We start from the raw sequence: 17,775 nt of genomic DNA on the forward strand, positions 1-17,775 counted from the left end.
TCAATTAGGAGCAAGGTTTGGTGCAAGTTTGAAAATTACTCAAGCAAGCCCAATAGTAAACCCATTTAGCACATGTTCCAAGGATTTTTTTTAATTTTTTTTTTTTTTGAAACAAGGATTTTTTTTTAATATTAAATGGGAGTATCTTTTATTTTTTATTTTTAAGGTAAAAGGTGGAAAGTGGCGTCACAAACAAGCCTTAGCATAAACTTTGTATTTAATATTTACTATTTAAAAAAATGCGTAAAAAATAAGGCATTAATAAGTATACAATGTAAAATATTATTTGTTAGAGTTTTTTTTTTATGATTGTAGACTTATAGATGAAACTCAGTGTCATTAAAATTTTTATTCAATAAATTCATAAACACGTTGCTAAGAACCTTGTAAACTAATTGGTATCACACTATCCGCTGTTATTTCTAACAGAGATATTTAAGATTTATATTTTCCAAAAATAAAAAATAAAATCGGTATGTTTACTAGACGTAAGTATCTCGATCACTACTAGAAGAACAAGGAAGTACAATACCTTATTCGGTCTAATGGGTTTGGTTTGAAAAGTCTCCAACCCACTATTCCGCGTGTTAAGGAATATTTATTGCAGAATATACTTAATAAAAAAAATTGTATAAATTAATAAGGTAACTGAAAATATTACTAAAGTGATAAGTGAAACTCAAAAAGTTAGTTTTATTTGTTGTACACCCTATAAAATTGGTAAAAAATCTAACATAAGAAATCTAAAGTTTAATCACTGCTTATATCAAAAACTGATTAATATTTTAGTCTGATAATAAAGAGTACAAGACATGGATTAAAACTTGATTAAAAAAAAAAAAAAAAAACTTTTTCTTGTCGGGTAACATAAAAGTGCCCATTAAGATTACCCATAAATATGTAACAAAAAGCCCAATCCCAAAGTTGTTGAATCTTCTATTGTAAATGCGTCAATCACAAACTCTAGTCCCTACTACCAGTAGTTGGTACCAATATCACCATTCCACAACGTCTTTCGGCACTCTGCAAAGAGAATTACGTACAGTGCGGTGATACATTACAAATAGTCAAATACGCTTTAGAATCGAACTGGGTATGAAGCTAACTGGGTTGGGCTTTATTGGGATTTTTTTTATTAAACCCAGATTTTTGGATTTGGGCCTAAAATAAAATAGATAAATAATTGTTTCCTTCAACCCATATTTATATGGATTTTGTGTCTAGAAAATAGACAGTATTTGAATGAAATTTCTTATCCAACAAGAAGAAGAACGCAATCTCTATAATATTTGAAACTTGAAAAAAATATGCTACTCTTCCTTCTTTCTTTGTGTTTGGGTGGAGGGAGAAAAGATGGGGAGTCTAGGAAAGGGGTAAGGGTGTTTAATTGAATTTTGTTTGGATTCTTTCAAGGGTTTGAGGGAATATGGACTTACCAATGTAAACTCCATTATTATTATTATTCGAGATTTAAACCCATAATTTTTAATTCCCTCAAATTAGGAGAATTGGGAGAGGGAGGAGTTCCACTCATATTAAAAAATTAAATTAAAATTTTAAATTTGTCCATACCATGTAAATTTATATTTATTTCTTTAAATTGAACAAAAGAGAAGTATAATTGCCAATTTATATGATGTTTATCATTTCCTCTCCTTCCCAATTTAAAAATTAAAAATATCCACACAAAGGGTTGGAATCAAGGTTTTAAAAACCGAACTGAATTGGCTAGTCCAACTAGTTCAATTGGAGATCGGCCACTAATCCGGTCCGGTAAAACTAGCCAAAACCGGTAAAAATTGGGAACCAAGTGCCAAACCGGTCATTGATCGATTTGATTTTTAAAACCATGGTTGGGATATCTATCTGCCCCACCACCCCAGCCACATCTCCTCCCCTTTTCCTTCTACCATCTAATCTAATCTCTCTTTGAACTTTCGAACACATAGAGAGAGAGAGAGAGAGAGAGAGAGGTCTAGGTTGTTGGCAAAGAATGAAATGAGAGATATTGCTAAGTGCTAAACTGATCACATTTTGATCAATTTTATTTATTTTTCTTTGAAATGTCGTTTCATTTAGTTTCATTAAATTTTATTATAAATATATAATACATAAAAGAAAATGTTATATACAATTAACCACTCACTCTAGTTTCAACTTTGTTCGTCCCCAGTAAAGGAACCGTAGGCCGTAGCTAATCCATGGTATCTCCACAACATTTTAGAAAATGGCAGATAACAGTTGCTTCCAAACACATTCTTAATCATGTCGTGCACTTATTCAAAATTATATTCATCTCATGTGGTACATATTCATCCATATGGAGCATATAATGCATACTCCAGATAGGTTTTCAATAGAATACCATGTAGTCATGGGAGATTCCGGCATTTTACCCATAATTTTTAAAAAAATTGGCAATATGCCCCTGTTTGCAAACTATATAGGGGCGTGCCCCTGTTTCGATACTCGATTATCCTAAAATCGAGTTCAATTAAATACTCGATTCATAGAAAATCGAGTTATGCCCGATCAAACTTTAAAAAAAATAAATAAATAAATAAAAATGCATGGAACTCGAGTTTCAGGAAATCGAGTTCAATGCAAAAATTTTGATCACCCCATATTTAGGGAGCCCTATAGTGGCGTTTTTAAACTCTATGGTGACGTTTTAAAACTCTATAGTGGCGTTTTCCTGCAAAATTTTTGTAAAAGTGTCATCGCCCCGTTCAGGGAGCCCTACAGTGACGTTTTTAAGCCCTATAGTGACGTTTTAAATCCCTATAACGGCGTTTTTCTGTAAAAAATTTTTATAAGTCCCCATACCAGGTTCAAGGAGCCCTATAGTGACGTTTTTAAGCCCTATAGCGACGTTTTGGAACTCGACTTCCGTAAAATCAAGTTCCATACCCTTTTTTTTTTTTTTTTTTTTTTTTTTTTTTTTTAAGTTTGATCGGGCATAACTCGATTTTCTACGAATCGAGTATTTCATTGAAACTCGATTTTAAGGTAATTGAGTATCGAAACAGAGGCATATCCCTATATAGTTTCGAAATAGAAGCATATTGCTAAATTTTTTAAAAATTAAGGGCAAAAGGCTAGAATCTCCGACTTTTGTGTGTATTTGTATATGTGCGCATGTGTATGTAAGTTTAATTACTTTGTGTTGGCCATAATTATACGGTTGTATGATTCAATGTGTGTCATAGAGTGAGAGAGTTTTAGGATGAGTAAATGATACGAAGATTGTGTTGCTGGTTGTGGAAAGTGTAACGTGCATGACTACAGGAGATTCTAGCCTTTTGCCCTTAATTTTTAAAAAATTTAGCAATATGCCCCTATTTCGAAACTTATAGGGATATGCCCCTGTTTCGATACTCGATTACCTTAAAATCGAGTTTCAATGAAATATTCGATTCGTAGAAAATCGAGTTATGCCTGATCAAACTTAAAAAAAAAAAAAAAAAAAAAAAAAAAAAAAGTATGGAACTCGATTTTATGTAAGTCAAGTTCCAAAACCCCGTTATAGGGCTTTAAAACGTCACTATAGGATTGAAAAAAGTCACTATAGGACTCCTTGAACCTGGTATGGGGACTTATAAAAAAATTTTGCAGAAAAACGCCGCTATAGGAATTTAAAACGTCACTATAAGGCTTAAAAACGTCACTATAGGGCTCCTTGAACCTAGTATGGGGACTTAGAAAAAAATTTTGCAAAAACACGCTGCTATAGGGATTTAAAACGTCACTATAGGGCTCCTTGAACCTGGTATGAGGACTTATAAAAAAATTTTGCAAAAAAACACCGCTATAGGGCTTAAAAACGTCACTATAGGACTCCCTGAACGGGACGATGACACTCATAAAAAAATTTTGCAGGAAAATGCCGCTATAGGGTTTTAAAACGTCACCATAGAGCTTAAAAACGCCACTATAGGGCTCCCTAAATATAGGGTGATCAAAATTTTTGCATTGAACTCGATTTCCTGAAACTCGAGTTCCATGCAATTTTTTTTTTTTTTTTTTTTTTTTTTTTTTTTTTTTTTTTTTTTTTTTTTTTTTTTAAGTTTGGTCGGGCATAACTCGATTTTCTATGAATCGAGTATTTAATTGAACTCGATTTTAGGATAGTCGAGTATCGAAACAGGAACACACCCCTATATAGTTTGCAAACAGGGGCATATTGCCAATTTAAAAAAAAAATTAAGGGTAAAATATCAGAATCTCCCACAAAAGTCTACACTAATCCACACATACCTTTGGTTGAAATGATACTGGCTGCAAATATCTTATTAGTCTAATCATTTCGACTACAATCCCAAAAATAAATGTGCTATGTTATCGTGATAATGAATGCTCTCTCACATCAGCTCTTATAGAAAAGTACAATTCTTTAGCATATATTTATGGCTACCTAAATAGTAAATACTTAATCACATTGTCTAGGACAAAAGTTGGAAAAAATTTATATTCTATTCCATTCTATCCTTCCCCCATTGCATGAACTCATTTCTGCCAAAAAACATGTATGCAAAAAATCCAAATCCAAATATTATCGGGGAACCAAGTCCATGTAGTGTGTGCAGTGTGCTTCTTTACATGAATAACAATGAATCATGGAGGATATAGCATATGCTTCTAGCCCCAGTCTTCGTGTCTGCTGATTTATTTATCAAAGTTCTTTTTGCAAGGGTGAACCACAAAACTCCACATTGCCCAACTGTCACACATGATTCACAAGCACAGGTGGGTGCTGCCATCTTATATGAACTGCATAGGGACCTACAGGGCAGCAAACCAAAATTAATTAGAACTCAAATATTACCAGTATCCTTTTACAATGTGTCAATTCCTCTAATTTGCACCTAATTAGTCATCCCTAAACATGACTTAGGAAAAATAGGTCCTTATTCTTCCCTAAACATGAAAGAGATAGACAAATTACAGAAGTGATGCTTAGAATACCAATGACAAACATTAGCTTTAATAGTACTGACCTGTGACAACAGTAATTCCACTCTCTTTCAGAGATGGCAGAATTGTCTTCTGCTGAAAAAGAAAAACAAAGCAATATATCCGTCAAATTCACGAAAAAAAAATGGAAAATTGTAGGGCACTACAATAGCCAGTATTATTCATACATTCAGATCAAGATCAAATACAAAGTGCACCCATGTCAGGTAGCCCTCCATCAACTCCACAGGTTGATGTGGCTTTAGCAGGTCCACTCTTCTTGCCTTGCTTGCGTTCCTTTCTACCTTTTCTAGAGTCAACTGATTGATTACTGATACAACACCACCACCATATTAGAAAATAACATGATTTTAAAGGGCCCCCACATCCAGCTGCCAGAACAGGGAGGGGGTGGGGTCATTGTAAATCTATAGTATAAATCAACCAGCAATTAGACCTTGGTAACAACTAATAACCAATAACAAAACAAAGCATATGAACAACACTTGAGATCAAACATCGTTATCCAAGCTCTATGTAACATCATGGTTGAGAGAACCAGTGAAAGAACCTCTTCAAATTTCTCTTCATATGCTAGATAAGATCTGCCCCTTTCACCCATGGTAATCAATAAATCCCTTGCTAGCAAGCCAGTATTCAATTATGCTCACACATACACACTTGCGGGAGGTCAAGGACAGGCCTGCATATGTAAGTGTGTGTGTGTGAGCGCATGTGCTCAAGTTGAATACTGGCTTTAGGTTAAACAGCACCTTCCCAGCAAGTGAATAAGTGGTAAATGCACTCGTTATCCTCAATAAGTGGGTTTGAATCCTGCTACACAGGCGGTGAAATGGTACTTTTCTATATGCAGTCAGCTGGATATACCCTTCCCAAGTTCCTGGGCCGTGGGGTGGTGCCATCACCCATCTTTTATAGTTTTTTCACAACGCCAAAAAAATAAAAAGGCTTAAGTCTACAAAATAGGAGTTTAAGAAAACATACACTACAAACTTAGCAACAGATCTCCCAGTGGCTGCTCCACAGCAAGCTTTGTATTTCTTCTTTGAACCGCATGGGCAGACCTTATTTTTTGAGACCTGGATATTTTTTGGGGGGGGAATGTGGGAGGAGATGAACACACCGGCATCACAGCCTCCACGTTAATGGAAGCAAATAATGATGTCTAATTTGCATTATATTGGGAGAAAAAAAGAAAAAGAAAAGAACCTTGTCATCTGGTTGGGAACTTCTATTATCATGACTTCTTTTAACACTACTACTGGATGCATCTTGTTTGCAGGTCCTCTCTAATGGTTCTTCCTCATGTTGCTCACAATTTCCATTTTCATCAACCCTGGATATATTAAAATCAGGATAGTAAAAAGTACAAGAAAAGAAACATATTTAAAAGGTTCAACCAACAATGAAGTAAAAGTAATTATTGTTTATTACCTTAACAATAACTGGTAAACAGAGTATCCTCAACTTATACCTTAACAAGAACTGCTAAACCTGTTCCAGTTTTTATGTATTCCCTTTCAAGCAAAACAGACAGATTTTTCCATTCTCCAGTTCAATCCACCTTTTATCCCAAACTAAATATCTTAGTACATCAACTAATATTCCAAAGAAACAGGAAAATTTAACAAAACCCCAACCAATAAGACTTACTAATTCATCAATGAAACACCACTAATACCAATTACAAGAAACAATTAGATACCACAGAATGAAAGACGGACCAAAAAAAAAAGGTAGTACCCAATGCACAAAGCTCCCACTCTTGCGGGCTCTACGAGAGGTTATGGTAGGTAGCCCTACCTCCCAATTTATTGGAGAGACTGATTCCCGGACTCAAATTCGCGACCTGTAACTTTTGGTGGAAGGCACTTGCCATTGCACCAAGCCTTGACAGATCAATAAATAAAAGTAAATTTTTTTAACAATATGATCATATCACATGAACCCTTATATAAGCATGCAACCTATCAACAAACTTATCATAAAAACATCCAATTTTCTCACCTACAGCATAGACTAAGAGTGGTAAGCAAACACAGTACAAACTGTTTATATAGATCATAAAATATGATTAAAAGAATTAACAAAAATAAACAGAATTTTTTTATCAGTAACCCCTCCTAAAATTATCCAGGAAGGGCAAAAAGTACTGACCGGACATTACCATAAGAAGTATCTACTTGATCAGGAAGTGAATCAGTTTGTACCAGGTACTCTTCTGCTCCTTGTTCTGCTATCAGAAACTCTATTGCGGCATCAACATCACCATATACTTGTCCTAAAACCTAGGATGAGAACAACAAACATAAGATAACACCTCAAAACCTCCATGCAGTGCAAGGATACCAGTAATTTGAAGTTTAAGATTAAAAAAAGAAGATATAAGCATTGACAGAAACTGAAGTTCTACAAAGAAAAAAAAAGGGGGGGGGGGGGGAGGAAAAAAGGCAGCCAATTATCACCTGTTTGACTTTTTCAGCATTTTCACATCCACTTCCAGCCATTACCATTTTTATGGATCCAGCATGAATATTATCCACACCAGTTCCTTCTTTAGACCTCCTTGCTCCAGCTTTTGGTTGATGGGCTGTTGCTGAAAGATCAGCATCCGCCTTTCACAAACTATAAATTATCAGGATATTGCACCAGTATATGTTCAAACTCATGTATAGATTGCGGTTGTAGTGATAAGCTGTATTTAAAAAAAAAGGGGGGGAAATCGAGCATAAACCTTGATAATGATTGGCCTAGCTGGCCCATCACAAGGGTCTTCCTTTAACCGCACACTATTGTAATGTTCTTCATCATGATAAGATCTAAAAAACCAATTACATATCATATTTCAGAACCAAAACAAGCAGCCATCTACTATAAGAGGAAGTGCTTATTTAATTTTAGTAATAACAGTATACCATAACTATAGGAAATGCAGAAGTGGATCCAAATCGAACTCCTGATATATCTCAAAGCATTAAAAACCATATAAATGTTCCTACGTATAAGGCTCATGACACCACTAAAGGAAAGTGGCTGCCATGCCTTAAAACACCAATGATATTCTGTGAATAGAAAAGCCTTAACTGATATTGCTAGTATCAGCAGGCATATATGGGCTTTTTTTTTTTAATCAAAAAAAAAAAAAAATTTGTTGGCTGCCAAGTATAAGTGATGTCATTATTCCTTAATTCTCCTTTTCCTTCAACATAATCAGAGAGAGGCATCTGTAAGTTGCCATTTCTTTCTTTTTTTCTTTTTTAAGTAAAATAATCTATTTTATATATATAACCGAAAATGTTTGACTTTTGATTGACCTCATAATATTTTGCCAAATAAGCTTTTGTGACCTCACAATTTTAGACGACATTGTTCTAATACTTTTTTTTTATTGATTTTAAATTCCATTCTATATTTAAACCCTCCATTAGAATCTTGCCATGTCATATTTTCTTTAAATGATAGAATAATAGTTCCATTTACAAACACAATCATAATAAATGTCTATTAATAATTACCATAACTATCAAATTTCATATTTAGACAAAAACTAAAAGAGAAAAATAATAATAATAATAATATCTTGCCAATCATTCTTGTGCATTGCACGGATTACTAACTAGTTTTATTCAAAAGAGAAGCCGTGTCAAGTACAAGAAATGTGCATTGGCCTACTCCTAAACATTTACAATCTCAAATTCAAAAGGTCTAGAAAATCTATGAAAGAAGGGATGCAGCCTAAAACAGTCATCCACTTGTAAAGAGACCATAAAATCATTTGTTCAAGTAGCATGTGTACAACTGTACGGTGCTTATTTGCTTTCCCATGTAATAATTGATCATCATTCACTATATGTCAAAAATCTATAATAAATATAACTCAAGGCTTCCAAATCAAATCTGGTAATATTCCAAGTCAGAATTCTATTGAGGAAAAAACCTTGATAAATTAAATTAAGGTGGTGATGTAGCCTGTCAAGTACATTGAATAACTGGATTTCTTACTACCTCTCTAGTTTTTAAAAAAAAAAAAAAATTGTTAGGTAACATTAGATTAGAGTTAAGTTGTAAAATTTGACGATTTAAGGTTAAATGAGAATAATGAGGAAGAGAAGAATAGAGAGGCGGTTATAAAAAATTAAAGAGAAGAATAGAGAGACAAAGAGAAAAGAAAGTAAAGGTTGAGGGCATTAACTTATCAAGATAATATGCCCTTATTAATATGACACCTTAGCATATATTTATATTAGGGTTTATAACATGATTACAAAAATGCCCTTATTAATATGCTAAAATAAACAACAACTAGAACTAACTCTTACAATTATTATATATAGGACAGTATGATGTAGCTTCAAGGTGGGAGATGATGACACCTTACTTTCCATGGAAAAACATTTGGAAGGTTAGAATTTCTTCTAAGGTAGCCTTATGGACAGCAGCTTGGAGAAATATCCTCACTATGGAGAATCTTCGAAAGTGGAATATGTGCATTGTTGATTGGTGTTGTATTTGCAAACACAGTGAGGAGACCACCTACTATTTGTTACTTCATTGTGACCATGCATATGACTTAATGCTGTATGGTGGTTTTGTATTTTTGGCATGCAATGGATCTTGCTGAGGAGAGCGGTGTTGTTGAAATATTGGAAAATGGGGCTTTGGAAGATATTATGCTGTTGATGTATGGATGGGGGCCATGCCTCATTGTGTTATGTGGACCATTTGGAGGTAGCAGAATCTCCATAATTTTAATGGGATTGAGTGCTCATCTGTGGAGCTAAAATTGCATCTTTTATGTACCATGTTTGATTGGGTGGCTGCCCTCAGTGGCCATTCCTTTTCTTCCTTAGAGGAATTCCTAAATTTATGTAATTTTGATTGACTCTTCGTTGTGTCCTTAGTACACTGCCTGTGTGCTTGGGGGGTTCTTTTTCATTTTCTTTTTATTTTCAATGAAGAATTTACTTATAAAAAATAAAAAATAAAAAAAAAACAGTATGATGTAGGACAATATAGCTATGGTACAGAAGCTGGCAGAGGAAAGCAGCACAAGGTGTTTGCCTATTTATTATTAGGGTAAAGTGATGTAAAACAAAACTCCAAAGAAATTTGTGACAAAGAAACAAAGGAACAAAAAAGATAAGACAAGCCAACATCTAGGGTTGCTTGGAATCAGCACCAAACAGAATATAAAAACTAGCAATCAGCACCTAGGGTTGGATGGAGTCAACACCAAATCATTGGAAAAATTCCAACTGAAATGTTATTCATTATAAACTTGTCTCCAAGGAAATCCAATGGAACACTATAAACTAGTAAGACTATACCCTAATCCTAATTGACTTGGTTCAAAACCCAATTATTGAATTACAATGAAAGTTATTTTCTTAATTAAACGTCTAATGGAAAAATATTGAGAGCCCATAAAGATCTCCATATTGGCCTAATAACATAATAAGGTTGTCAACCATAACCTCTCCCAAACCCCTCAAAAGTGGGAGCTTTGGGCACTAGGAACGACCTTTAAGGTTGGTGAATTTAATTTTTATAAGCTCATAAACGAAATCATTCTATCTAATTTAATCAAATAATATAATTTCAACTATAATTTATTTATTAATCATTAGCAGAGATATGTAAAGAGATTTTTTTAAAAATTTAGTTGTGGTGATTTACTATATATGGGAAAAGAATAAGTTAATCAAGTAGCTTGCGAACAAGCTCGAGATTGTTTGACAAAAAAATGAACCGAGCTTGAACATGTAATCTAGTTTGTTGATGAGATTGAGCTTGGCTCATGTTTGAAATAAAACTAAATGAACAAAACGAAACTTTAAATACTCGTTTTGGCTCAACTTGTTTACAGCCCTAAGCCCCAAGCCCTAGCTATGAAATCCCTTTTCATCTACCAACTCTTTTAAGAGCCATTGGAGAAGAATTTTCCCTGAGAATAGGCAATTGCAAGGGACCTTTCTACACCTCGTCCATAGTCAAAAGACATGCAAAGCATAAATGCAGTAAATTATGATAAAGACTCAAGATTTACTTACAAATGGACCATGCAAGCTCCACGCTCGTCAAAATTACGAATGTACCAGCGAGGTGACATGTTCTGCACCAAGTGTATTTGTATGGGAGCATATAGCAAATTAGCATAAGTCAACAATGTCATAGAAATGTATTTATCAAAGGAAAAAAAGTCATAGAAACGTAAAAACTCCACCTGGTATTTCCATGTTTCAAAATTCTTCCAGCCAAAAAAGTTATTACAAAAAGATTTTGACAGAAGAAAATATGGTGCATAAATAGAAACTTTCATCATGTCAGGTATCAAAAGTTACATATACTCTCTTTGAGGTCACTGGTTAAGTTTCAGGAAGATTGGTCTCCCATGTTTTTGCTGAGTTCTATCACGTTTTCAGTTCACTTCCTGAATAGTATTTTCACATTATAATACAACATATCAAGCTTATACTTTCCTACAAGTAATAAAAATTTATTGAGAGAGAGTAAGTACTTTCATGCACACTGGATGTGAACGCAGTATTAAGATTACAAGCTCCAATCATTATAAATGAAAAGAAAGGGAATCAATAAAATCTATAATAGAATTCCAATCACTAATGCCTATGGTTTGGGACCACTCAAATAATGATTTCAAAAAGCTAGTTTTAAACTCCACGACAGTTAACTTCCCATAATTGAGAATCTGATTATTGCTCAAAAGGAGACAACTCAGAACAATCAATAGAAAGTCCAATTATAATTAGAATAAATTCTAATACTCTCATTTAATACAGATACTTGTGCATGCCTAAGGTTTTTTCTTTTTTTGGTTTATACATAGACATAAGAAATACATCCTAACAGTTAATTATTAATATTCACTTAAGTCATAATGTCTTGATTTCAAAAATTGACCCAGAATACCTTGGACTAGGTATGTAATGCTAATAATAGTAATAGGCAACCTCATTATTGTACAACAATGAGGCTACCATTAAATTTTACAACAGCACTTAAAGACTAGCTTTAAGAATGCAACCAAATGGAAACGAGAAAAAGACAAGAATACTTGTTGATTGGTGTTGCATGTGTAAGCACAGTGGGGAGACCATTGACTTTTTGTTACTTCATTGCAACTATGCTTACAACCTATGGTCTGTGGTGTTTTGTCTTTTTGGAGTGCATTGGGTGATGCCAAAGGAGGTGGAGTTGTTGGAGTGCTAGAAGGGGGGCTTTGGCAAACATCATGCTCTTGATGTATGTGGGCACATGCCTCATTGTGTTATGTGGACCATTTCGAGGGAGAGAAACCTCCTAATTTTGATGGAATTGAGCATTCATCTGTGGAGCTAAAATTGTATCTTTTACAAACCATGTTTGGTTGTTGGCTGCCTTAAGTGGCCATTCCTTTTCTACCTTAGAGGAATTTCTAGATTTATGTAATTTTGGGTGAAGGTTTACTGCATCCTAAGTACACAATAAAGCATTACTTATCAAAAAGAAAAAAAGAAGGAAAAACACGAGCACTAACCCAATAGTGAGAACCAGATGGATAAGAGCTGATAATAAATGCAAACAGGGAAGAAAAAGGTCTCACCCGGTGAATGCACATATTACTATGTGTCACAAGAGAAGCTGCCTGCAGTTCCATATGTCCAGCCCATGTGCCATCCTTTTCCATGCATTGGCAGTATTCATCAAATGGGACATCATCCTCAATAAATGGTTCGAACATTTCGCGATTCTTCTGTTAGTTGCAGCTCCAATGTCAGATTATTTACAAGTTGGTTACCCAATAAAAAAAAAGGACTTCTTTATTTTAGTTTTTTTTTTGGATGGGGTGGGGGGCAGCTTGTAAATTATGCAACCAGTTCCCAATTTCATGGTAAGAAACAACATAAAAAATGCTATTTGTTGCAAATAGCAATAAATGAAGTTGTAAAAATTGAAATAAGGGATATTTCACATTGGCAGGCAGGACATCTACCTGTCTGCGACTCTGCAGCATACTGCTACTTAAAACACAAAATAACTTTAAGAGGATAGTCAAACAAAATCATAAAACAGCGTAATTGTGATGATTGCCAGTTATTTGAAACGAGCATTTTATATCTATCACTAATTATTTCTTTCAAATGACAGCCATTTCTTTCACTCAGCCCCTCTATGCTTATTATAGCTCAAAATCCACTAATTACTGCAGTCCATTTACTTATGGAAGAATATATAACATATAGGTGTTAATTTACTTATAAATAACAAATAGTTTTTCAGAAAATACTAAATATGTTTAAAAACATCATATAATGGAGAAATGGAAAAAGGGTGTGAGATCAATTTTCTCAACAAATAAGGGGGAAAAGTCATGGATAAAAGTTTTATTTCTTTCAAAATCCATGTACCATAATATATTCTACCACCATGCCGCGATACTTTTTATGTTCCTCTTCATTGCCTTCCAACTGATCTGCAAGGGCCCTACAAATTAACAAGAGCAAACAACTTAAACTGCATTTAAAAGAAAAAGGTTTTAACAAATCAAGACTAAGAGTCACCGATTGTGTACAAGAAAAGCTACTTATCAAAAAATATATACACACACACACACAGAAGAGAAGCTGAAAACTCTATGCACGTGTGCAAACATAAAATGCAACCTTACAATATATCAAGTTAAAAATTTCAGAAGAAGAATTTCAATATATAGTGCCCATATAAGCACTGACCTGAAGAAACAATTACCATCTGCAGTCACATGGACAATTTTAAGGCCCAATGCATCAAGCTGAGCACGGAACTGAGAAAGATCAGTTGGCTTTCCCTGCTTTTTGACCTGTCCAACAAAAAATATCCCATCCAAACATTTTTGTAAATTTTTAAAAGGAAACATTTATTAAAGCATCAATATCAAGCATGGTCCAGAATATGCTAAATATAGCTTAATTACTTAACTTGATAAACAGTCCCTCCAATTCCATCATCCAAATGACCAACACAGAGTCCCAGGTTAGCTAAAATAAACTCAGTTCATCATTCAGTAACTCAAGGGACAAGTGTGCAACCCATGCACATCTTCGATTCTATCTCATTTGCCAAAAGAATATAAACCCTTTCTTGCCTTCCCATAACCATGAATGTCACACACCATCCATCTCAATGATATGCCACCCGCTTCATCTAATCCCGAATTTCTCAAACAAAATTATTCTCAACCAAGACCTTACCACGTATCCAATTAAACAATATAATCTCTACTATACCACTCCCCCCCCCCCCCCACCATGTGTCTATGCGCTACAACACGATCACTCCCCAAACGCATAGTTAGGCTACCTCAATCATGTAAAATCTATCACCAGGCATGATTGATCCAAACCTAAAACTTAACCCAATTCTTCCCACCCCATTATGGCATTAACCAAATTTCAGTTATTTGAGAAATTGAAACCAATATATAGTTACTCTATTATCATACTAAAGAGATGTGCTGGTAAAGCAATGCTCAAATATATTCACAGCAAATAGCACCTCAACTACTCGCCTAGGATGCACAGGCATAGACACGGGTACAGGTACGAAACGGCGACATGAGCAATTTTTTGAAAAATTATAACATGATACGACCTATAGAACAATAGATTTGACATTTCTCGACTAGTAATTCGTTACAACCTCGCCTCCAATTCAAGCTGCAGCTAAAGTTTCTTATGTTACATGTCTTAGATAGACTTATAACATTCTCTAATTGCATAAAAACAAAACCACGGACCGAACAAATTAACAAACAGAGAGTACAAACAAGATCATATACAGACACTTGCAGTTCAACAAAATTTGTGAACCTAGTGAGAAAATAAGTTTTGAGAAGTTAGGGCAAGTTTGAACACAATGCCGAATCAATGAACTGAACAGGAAATTGAAACAAAAAATTTATGAGCGATTATACATATTGGGCAATGGAACAAGAAAAGTAGATATATAAAACAGGAAAATAAGGAGGAGGAACAATTTTAAGGAAGAGCGTGTGAATTTGCTTACGAGAGGCTGTTTTTTAGGTTTGGAGTATTGTTGCTTTTTTTTAACCATCCCCTCGGAAATCCAAAAACTGTTTCCTGTGAGAATTCCAAAGAGACTAGTTTGGGCTCCGACAGCGAGAGACTGACAAGAACTAAAGTGAGAAGAGGATGACAATTGAACTGACAATGACTACTAGTGCCTTGTAGATGTTGTACCACTATTCTCTCTTTCTTTTTTTCCTTTTCCTTTTTTTTTTTTATGGGACTTCTTTTAAGTTTTAAATTTATTGAATTTAGGTCTTCCGCTTTAAAAATATACTTTTTTTTCTTGCATAAAAAAATCTAGGGTAAATTCCACAAACCTACCCTGAGGTTTGTGATAATACCAATTAAGTCCAAAACATTCTAAAACCTACCAATTTAGTCCAAAAAGACAATTTTATCCCTACCCTTTAGGGATAATTCCAATCTTCCTCTTCTTCCTTCTCTCTCTCCGTTCCTCTCCCCTTCTCTCTTCTCTCTCTCTCAAAACCCACCGCCCAACAAACCCATATCACTCACAGCCACTAGAAAAGCCACTGACCACCTCATGCACTCACATCACCCTCACCCCCTGCTGCCTAGAAAACCTATTGCCTAGCAAACCCATATCACCCACACCATAGCCGGCTAGGAAAACCACCTCCCAGCAAAACCATACCACCCACAACCATCAGAATGGAACCATTGCCATTGCCACGGTGCCACCCAAAAACCAACAAAGTTTATTTTAATCCACTTACCTACCCAAAATCATAATCCACTTCCACCCAAAACACAACCCACCGATCTACTACTCAGTTGCTGCTCCTTCACCCAAAATCACGAGACAAAGGGAGTTGAAGAGTTAGGGGGTGAGAGGGAGAAAGCTGAGAGAAGGTTTTCTTGCCAAAGGAGCTGCTGAGGCTCAGGCCGGGAATCCGGCGCCGGTCTAGCTCCCAAAGAGGAGGCGGATTCTCCCTAGGCAAGCAAGAAGAAGATGGGTTTTTGAAATGGGTATTTTTTTTTTTTTTAAATTTGGGTTTAGGGAGAGATCTGAGAGAGAACTCAGAGAAAAGAGAGGAGATTAATGGAGACAGAGTGGGTGTGGGTGATATAAGTGTGGTGGTTAGTGGCTTTTCTTGTGGCTGTGGGTGGTGGGTTTTAAGAGAGAGATCTGAGAGAGAAGAGAGAAGGGGAGATGAACGGAGACAAATTAGAGAGAGAAAAAAAGTTAGGGACAAAAGTGTCTTTTGAGGACTAAAATGGGAGGTTTTAAAATGTCTTGGACCTAATTGGTATTATCACAAACCTCAGGGTAGGTTTGTGGAATTTACCCAAAAATCTATAAAATTAATAAAAATATTTTATAGATTTTTTTACATTAATTTTTTTAAAATTTTTTTTTTTAAAGGATAAATTTGCATTTGTATGGTTTAAGAGTATAAAGTGTAAAATAATGTTAATTTAAGGGTAAAGTGTAATTTCCTCTTAATTAGTTGCATACTTAACAATTTTTTAATGGAATTGGACAAAGACTTAGATTGAATGAATTTAAAAATTGGAGAACTCAATTAAATTAAATGAAAATTAAAAAACTGAAATGAATTTTAGTAGATTACCATTTGCATTTTTTTTTCTATTTTTGTTACTTTTTCTAATTATTTTTGGCAGAAGTTCTTTTTAAAAAAATAAATATTATTATAATAAAAGATTAGAAACAGCGTTGCCTCATTCTCAAATTCAACCTACCTTGTGTGTCACAAGGTCAATTTTTCTCTCAAATTTTCTGCCTGTGATGACCCTAAGTTCCCAACTTAGTCTTAGCCAACACCACACACACTGCAATAACACTTAAAACAGATTATATAGGGACGTTTAAACACTCAGCACACACTATATTTACAGGAAACCCACCCTCGATCTTTATTACTTAATCTTAAGTACAAAAGAAACCCTTTTACAAGCCTAGAGAATTACACAAAATTTTTCCAAGGCCAAAATACACTCTATTGTTGACACAACCAACAACCTTAGGGTTAAATATACAGAATTAACTGCTATGGCAGTTACTGCCTAGTAACTGTCTGGGTTTTGGACAATCTGCCACTTGTGTTATGACTTAGGACACTTTCAACTGATACTGTCTTGGTTTGCTCTCCACGTTTCCAGCCCCTACACAATAAGTTTGATCATCAGGAAAGTCAGGAACTGCTTGGTAACTTCTTAGTAACTGCTACTGCACATGCACAACTTATGTCTAGAGAATTACACAGAATTTTCCCAATGCCAAAATAAACTGTTGTTGACACACCCAATAGCCTTAGGGTTAAATATACAGAATTAACTACTATGGTAGTTACTGCCTAGTAACTGTCCAGGTCTTAGATAATTTGCCACTTGTGTTCTGACTTAGGACACTTTCAACTGATGCTATCTTGGTTTGCTCTCCACGTTTCCCGCCTCTACACTAGGGGTGTCCAACTCAACCGGTGACCCGATCCACCCGGTAAATCCGACCGGACCCGAACCGACTGCCGGCTGACCCGACTACTCCGATGGTCGATGGCAGGTTTTCTTCTCCAGAATCCGATCTGGTCAGTTCAGTCTCAAATCTTCTCCCCAAAACCCAAAGAAACCCGAACCGACCGAGCTCTATAACATTTTCAGGCTAGATGTTTTAGATCTGGCGAGATTTCAACCAGATCCTTGAAATCTCCACTGGATTTGGCAAGATCTAGTCGTTTATGCTCAAATCCAG

At 35.1% G+C, this 17,775-nt stretch overlaps 1 protein-coding gene across 3 annotated transcripts; it reads right to left on the reverse strand.

The window, feature by feature from the left end:
* Nucleotides 1–4,258: 4,258 nt before the first annotated feature.
* On the reverse strand, nucleotides 4,259–15,216 carry LOC115994890 (OVARIAN TUMOR DOMAIN-containing deubiquitinating enzyme 7). Of its 3 annotated transcripts, none has more exons than XM_031119213.1 (13): nucleotides 15,019–15,216; nucleotides 13,707–13,813; nucleotides 13,383–13,458; nucleotides 12,578–12,727; nucleotides 11,025–11,086; nucleotides 7,709–7,793; nucleotides 7,440–7,589; nucleotides 7,132–7,262; nucleotides 6,184–6,310; nucleotides 5,959–6,053; nucleotides 5,142–5,284; nucleotides 4,998–5,046; nucleotides 4,259–4,782 (listed from the first exon to the last, which is right to left on the reverse strand). In XM_031119213.1, exons 1-11 carry the CDS (start codon nucleotides 15,064–15,066, stop codon nucleotides 5,155–5,157), a joined length of 1,161 nt encoding a protein of 386 aa, XP_030975073.1. In that variant the 5' UTR covers nucleotides 15,067–15,216; the 3' UTR covers nucleotides 4,259–4,782; nucleotides 4,998–5,046; nucleotides 5,142–5,154. The 3 variants fall into 3 exon arrangements, with proteins under 3 accessions (XP_030975073.1, XP_030975072.1, XP_030975074.1); XM_031119212.1 differs by having other exon boundaries at nucleotides 4,998–5,049; XM_031119214.1 differs by lacking the exon at nucleotides 15,019–15,216 and adding an exon at nucleotides 13,933–14,247 and having other exon boundaries at nucleotides 4,998–5,049.
* Nucleotides 15,217–17,775: the final 2,559 nt, after the last annotated feature.

The sequence above is a fragment of the Quercus lobata genome, chromosome 6 (assembly GCF_001633185.2).
Source record: "Quercus lobata isolate SW786 chromosome 6, ValleyOak3.0 Primary Assembly, whole genome shotgun sequence".
Taxonomy (NCBI): domain Eukaryota; kingdom Viridiplantae; phylum Streptophyta; class Magnoliopsida; order Fagales; family Fagaceae; genus Quercus; species Quercus lobata.